The following is a 17232-nucleotide window of genomic DNA, read 5'->3' as shown; positions in this document are numbered from 1 at the left end:
GACTTCCTCATGCCTGGGTCGGGGTTGGCCACAGGCAGCCATTGCCTTGTTGGCTGGGGAAATTGTCCTGTGACATGTAACCTGAGCAGAGAAGCCAGCCAGTGTTCCAGTAGTGAGAGATGTAAGGAAGATAAAAAAGGCACCAGATGTCAGCAAGGTCCGAGCCCTTGTGGGTCTCTGAAGACTTGAGCTATGAAGGTAAAATCGGTGGCTGAAAAGTGGAGTGAGAGTATCTGTTCACTCCCCACCTACTGCTGTGCCAGTCACCCCAGCAACAGCCATCCTCGTGGGAAAGTTGGCGACAGGCCACCGCCAGGCCCCTGCCAGCAAGGAGGGTGCCCCGGGAGGGTCCCCTCCAGTTTCATCTCATTCCCTGCCTGGTGCCGGCTGTGTCTTGCTCCCCTGTAGCTGTGAAACTCCTCCACCTCCTCAGTGTGTCAGAGCCACAAGCAGGGACGCTCCCCGCAGACGCTGCCTTTTTGAGGGATTTTTCCAAGCTGCTTCCTCTCGGCCAGCTGCTGCATGGCCCCATTTTCACATCCATGAACTACAGCTCTTATTTTTGCAGACTTTGTGGAAAAATCAAAACTCATTCATTTGCAAAGTTATTTTCATTGACTCTTTGCAACGTGCCTGGTACATTTTGCTCAATCAATGTTGAGAAAGTGGGTGAGCGAATGAGTAAGTCAATGAATGAGTGATTGAGCGAGGTAATGGGAGAATGAATGCGTTATTAAGTGAGGAAATGAGGAGTGATTGAATGAGTGACAGTGTGAGGGAATGAATGAGTGAATGAGAGTTAGCAAATGAATAAGTGAATGAATATATGAATGAGTGAGAGAGTGAATGAGTGAGTGAATGAATGAGTGAATGAGTGAATGAATGAGTGAGTGAGAGAGTGAGTGAGTGAGAGAGTGAGAGAGTGAATGAGTGAGTGAATGAGTGAATGAGTGAGAGAGTGAATGAGTGAGAGAGTGAGTGCGTGAGAGCTCGAGTGAGTGAGCAGCTGAGCAGGTGAGTCCTGGGGACCCCTGGCTGCTTCCTGGGTCCGTGGTCCAGGCCACTGTGGCTTGCCAGCCAACATGCTTGGCCTGGGCTACTGCAGAGAGTCAGGATGTGCGTCTCCTCAGTCAAAGCCAGTGAGGCCATCTGGTGACAGGCCACTCCCTGGCCTCTGGCCAGCTGCTCTCCACCTGGTGCCTTGATCCAGGGAGACCCCCAGCATGGAGCAACAGGCCTGGCTCAGGGGACCATCCTCCCCTGGGAGCCCTGGCAGACGCGCCTGCCCGGCAGCCCTCAGGGCCACCATCTTGTCCTCCACAGGATGGGTTTCCCCACTTCTCACCTGGAGGGGAGAGGCCTGAAGCATGTTTGGTGGCCCCTCAGGTGCCTCAAAAAGGTGTGCGTTCCTCGAGAGAGGAAGCAGCGGTGCTCCTGGTGGAGCAGGGTCTGGGCTGCTGGCTTTATAACCGCAGCCCAGGGCTGACTGACGCTCTCTGTTGCCCCGTAGCTGGTACTGTGAGTGTTGGTACCAGTAGCTGCCTCTCCCTGTCCCAACACCCAAGCCCTACATCCGTGTTCAGACATCATTACATCCCCTACTTCCGAGGTAAGGCGCGCAGTGCTGTGGCTGTGGTGCTCGGAGGGCGTCCGCGCCGGCGTCTGTGTGCTCGCTGTCCCGAGTCCCGCATGGCTTCCCTGGAGTCCTCTGTCCCATGCCCTGTGCCCCTGCTGTGTGTGTCCTGTGCATCGGGCTCTGTGTGTCGGTGTGTACATGTTCCTGGGAGGAGAACATAGGTAACGTGTTACATGAAGGAACAAGAGGTAGGGTGGGCTTGGGAAGTTACGGGAGAAGGGGACCAGGCTTTGTACTAAGAGCCTTTATACAAGTCACCTCCTTTGACTTCCTGTGTCAGCCCCGAGGGCCCAGGACACAGACCCACCCACCGTCGTCCACATCCCCGCGTGGACACCTGCACACGAATCCCACTGGGAAATGCCAAGCTCGTGTGTCCCGTATGCTGTGGACTGAACTGTGTCCCCAAATTCTGTGTTGAAGCCCCAACCCCAACGTGACTGTGTCTGGAGACAGAGCCTATAAGGAGGCGATCAGGGTCAGTGAGGTCATGAGGGTGGGGCCCTGGTATGATAGGGCAGGTGTCCTTGTGAGAAGAGGAAGGGACCCCAGAGCGCTCTCTCTGGGCACATTCAGAGGCCATGTGAGGACAAAGTGACCATCCATAAGCCAGGAAGGGAGACCTTGCGAGAGACCCTGCCAGAGCTTGATCTGGGACTCCAGTCCCCGAACCGTCAGGGAAACGTGCCGTGTGTAAGCCCCCCAGTCTGTGGTGTGCAGTCACACAGCCCTCGCTGATGGCTGCACCACAGCCAGCCACTCCGAGGGTCCGAGGAAGCAGCAGTGAGTGCACACGTGTCCCCCAAGCCACACGCTGGGCCCCCTGTGCAGCGCAGCTGCCCGGTGGGAACGGCCCTGCCAGAGCCTCCCACCGCAGGGAGCAGGAAGGCCAGGCAAACACTGTTGGCTTCCCCCACCACTCGAAAATCACCGAACTGTTCTCGAGGACTTGTGCGTCTCTCTGTGCACGTCATGGTCACCTGCTTTGAGTAGGCCCTGTGGTCTGCTGAGAAAAGAGGCCCTCATCCTAGGTGTGCCTTCCTCACTGCCGAGTGGGCTGTCCGTACGGCTCACACCCTTGCTTGGACATCCTGACTCATTTGAGAAGAACAAAGGCTGAAATGGCACATCCTGAGAGCAGGCGCGTAGCTGGCAGGGGCCTTGCCACGCACGTCCGCAAGGTCCCCAGGAGTCACTTGGCGAGGGCACACTTTCAGAACCCAGAGCGAGTGTTACTATTTAGGCGCATCGTGGCCGGTCACCCAAGGCGATGCCGCATCTCCCTTTGCTCAAGCATCAGAAGGGCCCGGCCACGTGGCCATGCAGCTCCTCCCAAGCAGTGGCCCTACTGTGGGTGATGTCCCTGTGGGGTCCCTGAGTGGGGCGGGTCAGAGCCCAGCCAGGCTCCCCTGGCCCTCCAGCTGGCCGGGGCAGCCCCGGGGCCCAGAGCCAGTGCAGATCCTGTGACTCTCCTCCTTCACCCCTTCCTTGAGTTCCCACCCTCTAATTCCTGCCACTGCAGGGTGAGCAGAGGCCAGGGCAGTTCCCCTGGGCAGCAGTCAGTGGGTGCAGCACTGTCCTCAGCACATGAGAGAGGCCAGGGAGGACCTGAGTGACAGGCTACCCGGCCCCTTCCTCCTGTCGCCTGTGGGGAGTAGAATGCGGAGAGGCCCCACCCGCCAAAGTGTGGCTCCAAAGCTGTCACCAGAGCCCATCCAAGGTCATCTGACAGGGCCAGGAGGCACCGTCCCTGTGTGGTCTGCTCTGGGTGGGGATGGGGCACCAGGCCCATGTTGGCTTTGCCACCTTCGATGCCTGTCTCTGTCCTGGTTCCTGCCTGGCTGCTTCAGCTGCCAGTGCCTTTTATTCCGAAGTCAGACGGAGCCCTCTGCCTTCCTCTCTGGTGTCGGATGCGGGGTTGCTCAGCACCCATGCCTCTGCCCCTGCCCAACTTCCACGGCTGTCCATGTCCTTGGGAGCACCTAGCCTTTTTCTAGAACTTACCCCTAAGGAGACTGAGGCTCAGAGAGAAGTCACTGGCCCAAATCCCAAAGCTCCTTTGGGCAGAGCCCAGAGCGAGGCTCCTACCCTGGGGCCCTTGTTCATAAGTCATGTCCACCCTCGGGTCCTGGGTCCACCTCTGAGGCCACACCAAGGGGAGCCAGTCCTGTCCTGCAGCTCATGGGCTCTGGTGCATGCGGCCTATGGACATGCTGATGGCCAGCTGTGCCCAGGGCTGCCTGCCCTCCTCTCAGCTGGACGTGGAACCTGGCGCCCACCCACTCTCTGGGAAAGCCTTTCCTGTTCACTGCCCGTGGCTCCTTTGGCTGCAGTCAGTGGACATGTCCCTGTGGACAGTGCTGTAGGGGGAGGGCTCCCCAAGGAGAGGCGTGCCCACCCTGACCTGGCCAGATGCTGACAGGGGCCCTCACTTCCCTTCTTTCTGCCCACCCCGACACACCTTCCCACCAAGACACACCTTCCAGAGAGGAGCTGGCCACAGCCATTTGTACTTTAGTATGAATTTCAGCCCTGGGGGTCTCCTAGGATGGTGCACGATTTAAGCCTGACCTCTTACCTGTCGAGAAGCAGGCTGCAGGGACAGACAAGTGTGGGGTGCCCCAGGGAGCCACTGCTGCTCACCAGTGAGGCTTCTCTGAGCCACGTCGAGTGAGAAGGAAGGAGGAAGAGGGCTTCAGTGTGAGCCCCAAAGGCCACCTCCCTACCGACCCAGTGTGCCTGTAGGCACATCTTCATCTTGCCACGTCTACTCTCTTGGCTTCAAAATGGGCCCTCATGCCTGGGCCATCCTATGGCAGGTTGTGGTCGATGACTCAGGTGGGATGTAGCAGTGTGTTGCACAAGTGAACACCTGCACGTGTCTTGGTTAGCATCTTTCGAGGCACTGCACACGGCTGCAGGCTGGTCTTGCTTTGGTGTCAGCTTGAGAAGGTTCAAAAGAGCCACCTGAGAGAGCTCCCGGGGGCCAGAGCTGGAACAATTTGAGCAGCAAAATGACTAACATAGTATTGGGTCATAATCCAAAGTGTAACATAAATATCAGTCCACGCTGATGGAAAAAAAAATAAACCAGTTGAATAAGTAAATAAATGGGGGAGAAGAGACAAATCTCCCACACAGACTCCAAATCATTCATGCGGCTGCTCTGTCCTCGGGGGGCTGGGGCATGAGTCCCGTGCCACACATGTGGCTAAGCGTGGGCTGCACCTGGCGACTGCCTTCCAGAGGGCACCGTATGGGAAGGGGAGAAGAGCAGCTCCACAGCGGAGAATCCCGACGGACACTGCCTGGCTGCCAGGGCACCGTTGCAGTGCCAAGTCCTGCTGGCAGCAGCTGCCTGTGGCACGACGTGATGAGGATGGCTCTTCTGCTCTGGCCTTCCTCCCCAGACCCATGCCCCATGGCCGCCATGAGAAAAACCTCAAATCCCAGTTCAGGGACCTTCTACAAAATACTTGACCAGTACCTCTCAAAACTGTCAAAGTCATCAAAAACAAGGAAGGTCTGTGTAACTGTCATAGCCAAGAGAAGTCTAAGGAGACGTGACGACGCAATGACTCAATGTGACGTGTTCTGAGTGAGATCCTGGAACAGAAAGAGGACATCAGTAAAAACTGTTCATCAGTAAAAACTGATGAAACCCTAATCGAGCCTGGCATGTAGATGGCACCATTGTGCCAGCATGGGCTGGGATGTGCGATGGGAGACTGGCTGGGGAGTGTGCAGACACTCTCTGCACTGCCTAAAACTGTTCTAAACAAAGCATTTATTTAAATAAAAGAAAGAGGAAGAGGAGGAGGAGAATGTGGCTTTTCAAAAGGCCTGGGGCTGCCCGTCGCTCACGGGCTCTCTCTGGGATTAAGGAGCTGGAATCCACCCCCCAAGAAGTGTCAGCAGCTGCCTGGGATGTGAGCACCCTCAAGAGTAGTGTGAGCACCCCCCCCCACACACACACACACCGAAGGGGCCTCTGTGCCTTTCCAGTGTCACCCACAGCCAGGCTCTCCTGTAGTCTTCTCACTCATGGAGATATCAGTGGCCTGGAGTTTTCACCACTGAGGCCCAAGGAGGAAGCTGGCCTGTGAGCAGTGACTGGGCTGGTCTCATGGGGCATTGGCCCCACACCCAGAAGCCCTGTGCTCTCCACAGAAGGCGGGCAAGTTAGTGCCCACCCCATAGGGCTGTCTTGGCCATGCCATGAGACAACTCGGGCAAAGCCATCCAAGTGGCACTGCCGGGTCACAGCTAGTGATGTGTTTTGTTCCGATGAAGCCACATGGGGAGCCGACGGCATGTGCAGAGAAAGGAGGGGTCCATGGTGGGCTATGTCCTTCCCGAAGGCTGCATGGAAGAGGCAGAGCCTGAGCCTGGACCCAGGAAGGGTCTGGACAGTGGGAAGCCTCAGTCAGGGAGTTCCAGGAGCGGCTGTGGAGCAGGGGTCACGGCAATAGTGTGTCAGGTGGGGGCCGAGGTGGCAGAGCTCGGGGGCAGAGTTAGAGGGCCCTGGTGGCAGGAGTGAGGCAGGCCACCACGGCTGTGTCCTGGCTGCCCCTTGGTCTCGCCTCTCTGAGCATCTGCTGGAAACTGTGGACCCTCCGCAGATAAACATGCACAGGTGTGCACAGAATTGGAATTTCAGGGGATGCTGCACTGTGGGCTGGGAACTGGGGAGGCACAGGAATGCACAACACATCAGAATCTTTGGCCAAGTGGGTGTGAGCCGAGGCAAAGGGGCCAGGATTCTAGATAGAAACTCGACATTCGAGGCCTCCCAGGTTCCTCGTTCCTCAAATGAGAGCAGCTCAGCTTGGTGTGACGGTGCTGTAGGTGATTCCGGAGTTTGTTCGGATGCATTTGTTAAGGCTCCTCTTCTGTCCCGTCTTCCTGCCCCTGCCGATGGATCTCGTCACAGCTGTAGGCGGTAGAAGGGATCCGTGGGCTCCTGTCCTTGCCCGTGAGTCTAGTCTGCCTGGTGCAAGGCACCGCTGCCACCGGGAGGTGCAGGAGCCAAAGGAGTCAAGTGAAGCTCCGGGAGGCTCTGTGCTGTTCTGGAGGGAGGTAGCTAAGGGAGAAGCAGTTATCTGAAGTTCCTGCGGCATTGACAGGTAAAATTAGCACCCACGCCTAGGCATGAGAAAGCGGCCAAAGTTGGAGTCAGTGGTCCCCTTTGTGGCCTCAGCCCTGTGCAGGCCACCGGTTGGGGTCTGCTCAAGCTGAACCTGCCCTGCCCCGGGCACCCTCCTGCTGCACCCAGCCCACCCACCCAGGCAGGAGCCCCTCTGGGTTGGCATCTGTCGAGCCTCCCTCGTTCGTCCACCAGGCAGTCCCTGGCCGGTCTTCTCCCTGGCCTGGCCTGGCGCTCGCCCGCTGTGGAAGCTCTTATTCTTAACGATGTCACTTTCGGGTCCTGCTGTTTTGAAAGTCTGCAGCTTGAAGGCGATGTTCTCAAGTCGAGAACACCCTTCCCTTTGCCACCCTGTCACCTGGAGCCACAAAGGGTCCCCGAGGCCAGGAGAGAGGGACGGTGCCTTAGAGTGTCTTGCCAAAATGAGCGTGAACCTCATCATTGTGTTCCACACCCATGCGTCTGTCTATTGTGTCATTCCTTAAACAGGTGGGGGGAATTCGCCCAGGTAACTTGGCTCTTTAGATTTGTGGCTTGATAATCCAACCTTGTTTGGAAAAACAGCAATTACGATTGAGGTAAGAAATTGGAGCCAGGGTCAGAGGCTCAGAGGACACTTTCCATTTAATTTTCCACAAAATAATTTTGTTTAGGAACTTGGCAACTGATGGATGCTGTTCTTTTCTTTTTCTCCTGTAGCTGGTAAAATTTTGATCAATGGCTTTTAAAGATGATTTCGATTCATTTTAGCATTTTAATTTATTCTGAATGACGAATTTGTGCATTCTCAAGGAAAGCAGCATCATTTTATATGTAATTAGGAAGGGTGGCCTGAGTTTGGGTGATTTGCAATTTGCTGGATTCAAGCACCTGCCAGGGCAGGAAGCAGCCAGGTCAGGGTATGCACCCCAAGGCCCCCAGCTCTGCCTGATGGCCCAGCCCCACCTCCATGAACCAAGACAGCAGCTCTTGGCCCTGGGTGTTCTTGCTCCTCTGCCCGGGGCATTCACTGGAGCTCAACTCAAGGTTGGATTAACAAGCTGTTGGGCCCAGTCTGGAAACGTCGGTGGGCCACGCTCCCTCCCCTGGCAGAGGGCATGGGCCGCTGCACCGGGCAGGAGAGATGGGCTCATGCCAATGGGCTGTCATGCTTGAAATACTCTACTCTGCTTTTCCATTTCCCCCTGGTCTGCTGTCTTTGCTCTTCCGTCTGGAGGCAGTGAAAGTGGCCGGAGCACCCCCAGCCTCTCCGTGCTGTCAGACAGCAAGCCTCCTTCCTCCACCTACCAGCAGGCGCCTCGCCACTTCCACGTCCCAGGTAGGCCCCAACATGCCCGCTGGCCCATCACGCGGAGGTCTGGTTGTACCGGAGTTGTCAGAGGCCTGGCCTGGACTCTGCAGGTGCCATGTGATTCGTCAAGCCTCTCCACTGCTGTCCCAAACCCTGAGAGTCTTTAAAAGTCACCAGATGGGTTTGCATATCCCCAAACTGATGTGCGATTGAGTTTCTCCCAAAGCCCCACAAGTGCCAGGCAGACATATTTGTCCTCCTGGGAATCGGATGGAGGAAAGGGACTGTCTGGGCAGCTGTAGCTCCCAGGGGCCCAAGGGTCCCGCTTGCTGCGCAGCCTGGCTGCCTCTCTCCCATCCCCTTCAGATGCGGGTGGCGTCTGGAGTGGGGAGGCTTGGTCTGGGGCCTGGGTGTCCGTCGCTTGCTGGGTGGCACGTTCTTGCTGGTGATTCTAAATCTGGGTGAGTGCTTGTTGCTGACAAAGCAGAAGAATGAAAACCGCCACAGTCTGCTTGCTTACCCTCCTATTCTCTCCTTTTTCTTTCTTCTTCTTTCCCAGACACTGGCGTAAAAGATAACATCTATAGGAAACCCCCCATCTACAAACAGCATGGTACAGTCGGACCCTCCTGCCGCCTGGTTTGCCTGCATGCCTGTGTGAACGCACCGTTGGCTGTGTTAACTGGGTTTAACTGGGGAAGGCACCACCCAGGCCCGCGGCCGTCTGAACAGTAATTGCACATTCGCTGGTACCCTCCTGAGAACCTTTATTCATAAATTGCAACGAAGGGAGCATCCGAGTGAGGACACTTCTGTGTGTGACAAACGCGAGGCTATTCCACTGGCCATCAGACGGCCGGGGTGAGCCTGGCTGTGGTGCCTTCAGGGGTGCTGCTTTGGGGGAGGCAGAGTGACTTTAGCCAAGAAAGTAAGGGGTGGGCACTTCTCAGACCATGACCTGATCCAGGCCTGATCTTTGGAAAACAACAAACTAGAGTCAGTCGTCGTTCATTCCTCAGGGAGAATTTTTAATGGGTCCTGTGTTTGGGGAAATGCTGATGATAGAATGAATGACCTTGAGTTCGTTAAAGACATTTCTTAAATAAGCAAATAGGGGCTGGAGGTGTTTCACAGTGAGGGGATCTCTCAGCCCGCTGACCCCCCACCTCTGCTCCACATGACCCTACCTAGGACAGGTGTGCAGGGAGCAGATTGCGCAGGCCATGGAGCAGGAATCCAAGGCTCAGAGCCTCCCTCTTCGTCTCCTCATGAGATTTCTGGGTGGTTGAGGGCACGCTGCTTCCCTATCCTGAGCCTCTGTTTCCTCGTCTGCAAAACAGGACCCTCTGCTCTGCCCTTTCCACAGGCTGGTTGCCAGGGCTTCGTGGAATAAGGAATGTGAAAACACATCCTAGACTGTAAAGTGCTGTGCACATGGTAGGGACTGTTATCAAGTTGCTAGAGATGGGAGGAGGGATTTCCATATGGAATGTTCTTGTCCAGATGCACCCAGTGAAAACAGCCACGCCCTGCACTGACAATTGGAGGACACTTTTAGGTGAAATCTTACAAAAACTGGGATTTCTGTGGCTTGCTGACAGCTCAGTGGTCTAGTTATGCAAATGACTTTTTAAAAATGTTTTCCATAATGGCAGTAGGCCCTGTACTTTGTACATGTTTTCCTCTTCCCGGGAAGGAAAAAACTGAATTAAATCTCGTGGGTTCCCAGAAGATGATGGCTTTTACCATTGCCTTTCAACAAGAATCCCCAGGAGGGACCAGAGCAGGGCAGGCCAGTGAGACTCTAGGGCCCTGGAGATTACCCACACCAGCTCCCTTGGGTGACAAGTGAGGAAACTGAGGCCAGGCCAAAGGCAGGAGCAGTCCCAGTGAATGGCTGTCTGTCCATCACGGTTCCCTGGCTGCACAGCACAGAAAGCAGTGTATTCTGTGCTCGTGGGAGACAAGATTGGGATCGACTCCTTGGCCTTTTATTAACAACCACTCTGTCTCAGACCCACACACACAGTGCGGGAGGGGGTGGCCCCTCAGGAAGGGGGGATAGACAGTAAACCAGGTTACAAAATCGCTCGTGAGTGTCTGACAGAGCCAGATCTAAGAGAAAGAGCTTCAGCATCAAGTGCTTTAACTGAATCATCTGGCAGAGACGTTACTATTACCAGTGATGATCTTTGTGTTTTTTTTAAAATCTGGATATAAATGACTCTCCTACCGCAAGTTGATTCCTATTTTACCAAACCCTGAGCAATTACCAAAACCCTTTTGTTATTCCAGAATTTTGTTATATTGAGTCTTTTATGAGATAGATTTTGTGGAGCACCTATTCCCTGCCAAGCATTTGGCCACATTTCTGGGGACAAACATGAGTAAAATCTGTCTCTGACCTGGAAGCAAATGGGCCATGTGAACTGTGTGTCATTGTACATAAATTGAGGCGTGGGCGTGGGATGTGCTCGCTCCTTAACCAGCTTTCCTTAGGCAGCACTCAGAACACAGTGGGTGTGTTAGGGTGTGTTAACGTGCACATCCAAGCAGATTATATATCCTGTGGAAAGTGTGTGCGTGTGTGCACAGGTGTGTACATGAGCGTGCATGCTTGTGTAGGTGTGTTTAAGGCTCACATGTGGCCCCCTGGCCCCATCTAGGCAAGCTGACCATCCAGTCATCTCCTCGGGGAGAGAAGGACACAGCTCCGGCCCGAGCAGCCCTTATTTTAATTTCCCAACTTTCCTGAAACAAATTCTGGGTAATGACATTGAATTACTGGACTGTTTAATTAGTTCAAGATAATGTATTCAACAAGTTAAAAAGAAACCTTTTAATTAATGTATTTACATTTTCATTCTATATTTTAAACTTATTGAAAGTTTTTTTAAATTAGCATTTTTCTGATGCTGAGGCCCATTCCTGCTTCTGAGAACAGGGCCTCCAGCCGTGAGAGTGGCCAGGCCTGCAGGGCCAGGGGGTGACCCTTGGTGCAGAGGATAAGACGGTTGGTGTTGGTGTGGCCACCACATATAGGACTAGAGAACAGCTTATCTCACCTTGACACCTCTGGTGTTAACTGCAGATGAGGAAGCTGTGGCCAAGGTGGGACGTGACCGGTCAGTGGCCAAGCTGCCATTCACACCAGTTCTGCCTGGTGGTCCCTGACCCCTGACCCCTGACCCTGCTGCTGTCATGTTACAGCATGTAGAGCCTGGCAGTGTTTTCTTGTACTACATTAGTTCCACTCTGCTTGGTTATTATTTATTGGCTTTTTAAAAAGAGAATGAAAACAAAAGAAATGAACAGGAAATGAAAAGAAAGGAGGAAAACAAGAAAAGTCAAGGGCAGAGCAGCTCTCTGGATAGTCAAGAACAGACACAGCAGGACAGGTGACAGGGACAAAATTCAGGAAGGTCAGCAGTTCAGAGGCAGGTACGTTCACATCTTGTGTTTTCATGTGCTATTTAGAGTCACTGGCAGTATTAAACCAGGCTACATTTAGGAGTGTCAACCTAAAAAAATCAGAGAAAAGTATCCCCAAATATATTGAATTTATTCAAGAATTAGAAAAGAGGATTATAACCCGAGGTACATGGCTATGGCAAGCTGCAGGTGTGCCCAGAGCGGGGAGAGTGAAGGGAAGCTTTCATTGGCACAAGGGCAAGTTCACATGAGCCGCCTGGAAACAGAGTTCACTGGTTCCGGAGGCACAAAGCCGGAGTTGGTGTCAGTTCACTGGTGGAGACACCGTTACTGGGCAGTGTCCTTTCGAGAGCATCTCATCTGAATTGCGGAGATGCTGAGGAAGGAACTTCTTCTGGGGTTATTTTGGAAAGCCCTTGAGACAGTCTTTATCCCAGACAGGCCGCTGGCTCTAGTTTGCTTGGGTCTGACGACAGTCAGTTGCGTCCCGGGGCCTGCAGCTTTCACAGGAGGCAGACAGTGCCGACCCCTGCCCCCCCACGCCAGCTGCATCCCCGGAGCTTCCCTTCTCAGGGTCCATCTCCTGCTCGTGGGGCTTTCTGGAAATAGACCCCTCGGGGAATGGAAGTGGTGCGAATGTTTAAAATGAATTCATGAGAACAAAATAACGCCTCCCTCAAAATTCCCAAGGAAGTTCAACTGTACAGATGCAGGGACAGTACTAATAGTTCACCAAATCTGTTGTTTCATTTCTAAGCAAATGTGAGCCGTCGGGTGGCAATATGAGGGTGGAGCTTTGGCTCCTGGGAGGCGGGAGACGGCTCATCCTCAGCACCCGCACACCCCCAGCCACACCAAGCAGTGAGAGTGTCACTCCCACCGCTGCCCTCAACAAGACAGAAGTGACACCATGGGGCACGCATTATTACCTGTTGCTTTGGTCCCTGGTTTAAAACGGGAATCAGTCTCTTCTTGTTGTGTGTCTCTGGAATTCCCTTCTAGTGGTGTTGAGTCTTGGTTTGGGTCCTTTTTTCGACCCCAAATGGTGGAATCTCATTTTGGCCTGGGAGCTGCTGGGATGGGAGTAAGGAAAAGGCAGTCAGGCTCTGTATTCAGAGGAACATCAGAGACATCTGCCCTCACTGGGGAGCCTCCAATGATGCTCCCCAAAGCTCAGGGTGAGAAGTCACCTTTCCCAAGAGGGTTCCTCCTGGCAGACACATTCTTGGCTCGGAAGGAATTGCCCATGTGATATGATAGACACACAAGACTCCCTTTTTCTGGTGTGGAGGATGCAGAGAGAGAGTCGGTCACAGAAGGGTGGAACCAAGGGAGGGAGGGGGAGGCCCAGGTATTGCCTGGGGGCTGACACACCTGGGCCCTGCTTCCCCTTCCTCCCCGGGTGTCATTTTCAGTCCTGACACCACCTGCTGAGCAGATGCTGTTATCCCAGCTGAACATAGGAGGAAGCCAAGCGTGGAGGGATTTAAGTGGCTTTCATTAATTGATCTAAGGAATATTTTTCAGACACCCACTGTGTGCTAGGCTCTGTCCCAGTGCCTGGGATACATGGGTGACCATACATGGCCCCTGACCCCATGGAGCTGAGATTCTGTGGACTTGCCCACGCAAGACAGTTGATAAGAAGCTAAGCAAGGTTTCCAGTGCTCTGGACACCACCCACACATGTGCACACGCACACACACACACACACACACACACTCTCTCTCCATCTGATTCCAATTCAATTTGAATTGTAGAGATGGGTGTCATTCTGGAAAGAGCAAGAAAAATCATGCTGATGGGTCTACTTCTTAGAAGCCCAGTCTGGAGGAAGGAGGAGGGGACACATCCCCACAGCCTCCTGCAGAGCCCTCCAGGTTCCTGGGAGAGGAGGAGAAGGCTCCCCTTGGCCTAAGGAGTGAAGCCTGTGAGCACCTTCCCTTACTGGAGGCAGCATCTGCCTGGCCCTTCCCTGGCTGCCAGAGCCCTGGACTTGCTCAGGTCTTACAGACATTAGCAGCAGCGATTCTGCGCTGCAGGCAGAACTCCAGCAGGGACTGCAGCTGAGACCACCTGATGGTTGCAGAGCTCTGGCTGGCACCCCTGGCACAGAGGTGGAATAACCCCACAGCTCTGCTGGCCCTCTGGACACCTGCACAAGACCCTTGGTGGTTAGAGTGGCTGGAGTGTTGATGCTGGCAAAGAGGGCATCCCTTCCAAGGGAGGCCGTGTCCCTGCCATTCACCTCCTCTGTATGCCCACTGCATGTAGGTCGCCACATCAGGCACCAAAGGGAGTGCAAAGGCAGTCAGAGGTAGCCTTTGCCCTTGAAGCTTCTACAGTCAGCTGCACAGTGGAGAAGCGGCTTTGTGACAAGTCACAGTAAGCAGTCAGTGGTGATGCACCCCTAAGTCTCACAATGCACAGATCTGACAGGAAGAACAGCATGATTACAGTTCAGCCTTCAGGGTCGGACAGGTTCAAATTACATGTGTGACCTTGGCCTCTGCACCTCATGTTCATAACATCTATTATTGTCTATTACCACACTTAACAAATGTTTATCCAGACCACATACAGGGCCTGCCCAATGAGTAGGTATTCAGTAAGAGCTTATCACATGTATATTCTTGAGGGAGTGCCTCTGTGTGGACTTTGCTCACCCCATCAGAGCACTTGTTACGTAGAGAAACTTTCTAATACACCTGCTGCCTCCACCTCCCTGGCCGGTGAGCTTCTGAAAGACAAGGGTCGTGTTTGAGTTTTTCTGCATCCCCCATACTTAAGACAGTGCAGGTGCACACGAGGCATTCAGCACAGGGAGTGGCACACAGTGGCAAACAGCAGCTGGAGGGAAGGATAGATGGAGAAAGGGCTGCATGGATGAGTGGACTGGAATGGACAAAGAGGGCTGAATGGCTGAGTGGGTGAGTGAGAAAGTGGATGGCTGGAATCCAGATGAGATGGCGGTAGCTACGCAGTAGCGGGTGGATGGATCTGTGGGTGGGTGGAGGGCAGGTGGATGGATAGATGGATAGATGGATGTGTGGATGGATAAAGGAGTGGGTGGGTGGACGGGTAAGTAAAGGTGGATGAGTAAGTGTATGGAAATGGATGAACGGGTAGCTGAAAGGATGCATGCCTGCATGGGTGCTCAGATACAAATGAGTTATAACGTGGGGTGTGGAAGAGGACTGGCAGGCCGGTTCTGTATCCAGAAAGAAAATCGTACTTTCATTGGGATGCCGCCCACCCAGAATTCCCCCAGGGATCCAGGAAGTAGTTAGTCAGCATTTCCTGGCGGGTTCCTCCTGGCAGATGCATTCCAGGGCTCAAAAGGAACTGCCTGTGTGATAGGAGAGACACATTAAACTCTCCTCTGATTGGCCCAAATTGATGTGTCTGTTCCTGACACCCTAAAATAGCACACTTAAAATTAGCCAGAGAGTTAGCCTCATGTTCATTCCTGATTTTTCAAACCTGCAAGCTGAGTTATCCCTTATGTTCCAGCGTTCATATAAGTTATCTCCTGTGATCCTTGCAACTTGGAGGGGTAGGCATCATGTGCCCATTTTACAGATCAGGAAACTGAGGCTCAGAGCTATTAAGGAGCAAGCCACCAATAATACAAAGTGCCAGCGTCCTGTATTTTCCTACCCAAGCTCCTAGTTCTCAAGAGAATTTGTTGTATGTTTTTCGGACTAGTAAACTTTGGTTCTAAAAAGCCCTCTGTTTGAGTCTGGTTAAATAGTGCCCACCTAGTGGAGCTGGCAGTGTTTGCAGAGCAAACTTTCTTGATCTTAGCAAGAATACTCCCTCATCAGAGGGCGGGGCTGTTTTGAGCCCTGATTGCTGTAACAGCCAGAATGTGTCTGCCCAGCCTGTCCTCCACAGCTGGCCCTGAACTCCAGGGACTGGGATTTCATGTCCCAGAGAGCTCTTTGGTGGGAGCCACTTAATTGTTTTTGCACTTGCAGATTATTCCAAGTGTGGTGACCGCCTCCAGCCTCCTGGCTTTTCAGGAGTGTGGTTGACTTATTTTTGCCAGCAGACTCAGCTTTGGGACCTTCTCTGGTGTGGAGGATGGCTGTGCTCTTGGAGCTCCAAGTAGCCCCTGGGGCTTGCTGGGTGGCCGCCAAGAGTCACGGCTGATGGATGGCCACGCACTCAGGGCTTCGCTGCCCGGCGACGGCCGTTGTCTGGGCAACAGGAGAGCCCACAGCGATGGGCATGCGTCCGCCTGCAGCTCCCTGCCCCCATCTCTCCATCACACGTTCCTCGAGCAGGCTCAGCGCTAATTTGCCTCTGTGAGTGGAGAGAGCAGGGTTTTTATCTTCACATTGAAAATCGCTGTGTCTCCTGGAAGAGGGAGAAACAGGTAGCCGTTGAGAATGACGAGATGTCGATGTGTTCGGAACAGAACTGCTCAGTCTTCCATTTTGGCCTTATCTTGTCAAGGTCCTGTAGCCCAATCCCATATTTCCAAGCTCTCTGGCCTGGTATCAGTCTTATCCTTGGTGGTGCAGGAGGCAGGGTGCTCCAAAAGACTGCCAGGCCCAAGCCCGCCACAGGCTGCAGGTAAGAAGCCCACCCTTGGCGTATCCTTACAGAGGCCTCGTCTTCGTGGCAGGCTGGGGAAAGAGATGGGTTTTCATTTAATTGTTCCATGCATGGGGTCAGTGTTTCAGTGCGGGACACACAAAGTGGGTCTTTATGTACTAGATTAGATGCCGAGAAGTGTGATATATTTGCTTGTTTGTGGTTAGAAATAACATCAGCCTGGCTGGGTGCCAACCCCCAAGAAGGCAAATGAAGAATACAGACACCTCATTGCTCAGCTCCAGATCTTGCTCTTGGTAAAGGAACTGTTGCAGAATGAACTTTTGCTGTTCTATTGCATTGCGTTCATTTCTGGCTGTATTTTATAATATTTACTGTTCCCTGTGGACTTTTTCCAGGGGCAGAGCTCCCTCACCACCTTGCATTTTGTGAGCAGCAAGTATTGAGATGAGGCAGACAGGATGGACGTTGGACTCGGACACCTGGGTCACGTCAGCCTCTGCCACCCTCTAGCCCATGGCCTTGGGTGAGGCACGCCATGTCCCTGAGCCTCAGTCTCCTGATCTGTGAAGTGGGGGGAAGCCCCTTCCTGCAGCGTTGAGGGGGATAGGCAGTGATGTTCACAGAGCACTGGCCCACGCCCAACACACGGGGTCTCCGTGGCTGAGGCCTTCTGCTGCTTCAAAGTTCAACTTGGAAGGTTTTTAGAATCTGTTCTTCAGAAGGCCAAGTGGCTGTATCGAAAAATGTGACTCTACTTTTCTGTGTGGCTGGAATTGAAATTAGGCATCGCTTCACACACCTGCTGTTGATTCTAAGAGCTGTTCACACTCGAGCACACACCCACTCCCCCGGGAGCCTTCTCCAGCCAGCCTGTTCCTGGGCCCTTGAAAGGAACTTGCACTGTTGATCTTTTCCGTGACTGTTTTCATTTCCGATCATAACTGTAAAGTGGGAAACCGGGACTCGGAAACCCAAAATAAATGGTGTGTTGCCTTTACAAATTGATTTTTCCCTTCCAGCCGCGAGGCGATCAGATGGGGAGGATGGAAGTTTCGACCAGGATAACAGGAAGGTAATGCAGGGAGTGGATGTCATTTGGAACAGCCTTGTTCAGAAAGAAATGTGGTTTTTGTGACGGCTCCTCCAGTCGAAACTTCAGGA

General features: G+C 53.5%; 1 protein-coding gene across 6 annotated transcripts in view; it reads left to right on the top strand.

The window, feature by feature from the left end:
* ABLIM2 (actin binding LIM protein family member 2) overlaps positions 1–17232 on the top strand; it is a 97820-nt gene that overhangs the window by 57082 nt on the left and 23506 nt on the right. For 3 of the 6 annotated variants that reach the window (XM_069496523.1, XM_069496525.1, XM_069496524.1), the window contains one exon: positions 17091–17143. In XM_069496523.1, the coding sequence (XP_069352624.1) occupies positions 17091–17143 (53 nt within the window). Of the gene's footprint in view, positions 1–1510; positions 1610–7998; positions 8101–8632; positions 8687–17090; positions 17144–17232 lie in introns of all 6 variants that reach the window. The other 3 variants (XM_069496521.1, XM_069496520.1, XM_069496519.1) reach the window with 2 other exon arrangements.

Source organism: Eulemur rufifrons, chromosome 20 (assembly GCF_041146395.1).
Source record: "Eulemur rufifrons isolate Redbay chromosome 20, OSU_ERuf_1, whole genome shotgun sequence".
Taxonomy (NCBI): domain Eukaryota; kingdom Metazoa; phylum Chordata; class Mammalia; order Primates; family Lemuridae; genus Eulemur; species Eulemur rufifrons.
Note: the sequence above shows the minus strand (reverse complement) of the source record. Positions and strands in the feature narration are given on the sequence as shown.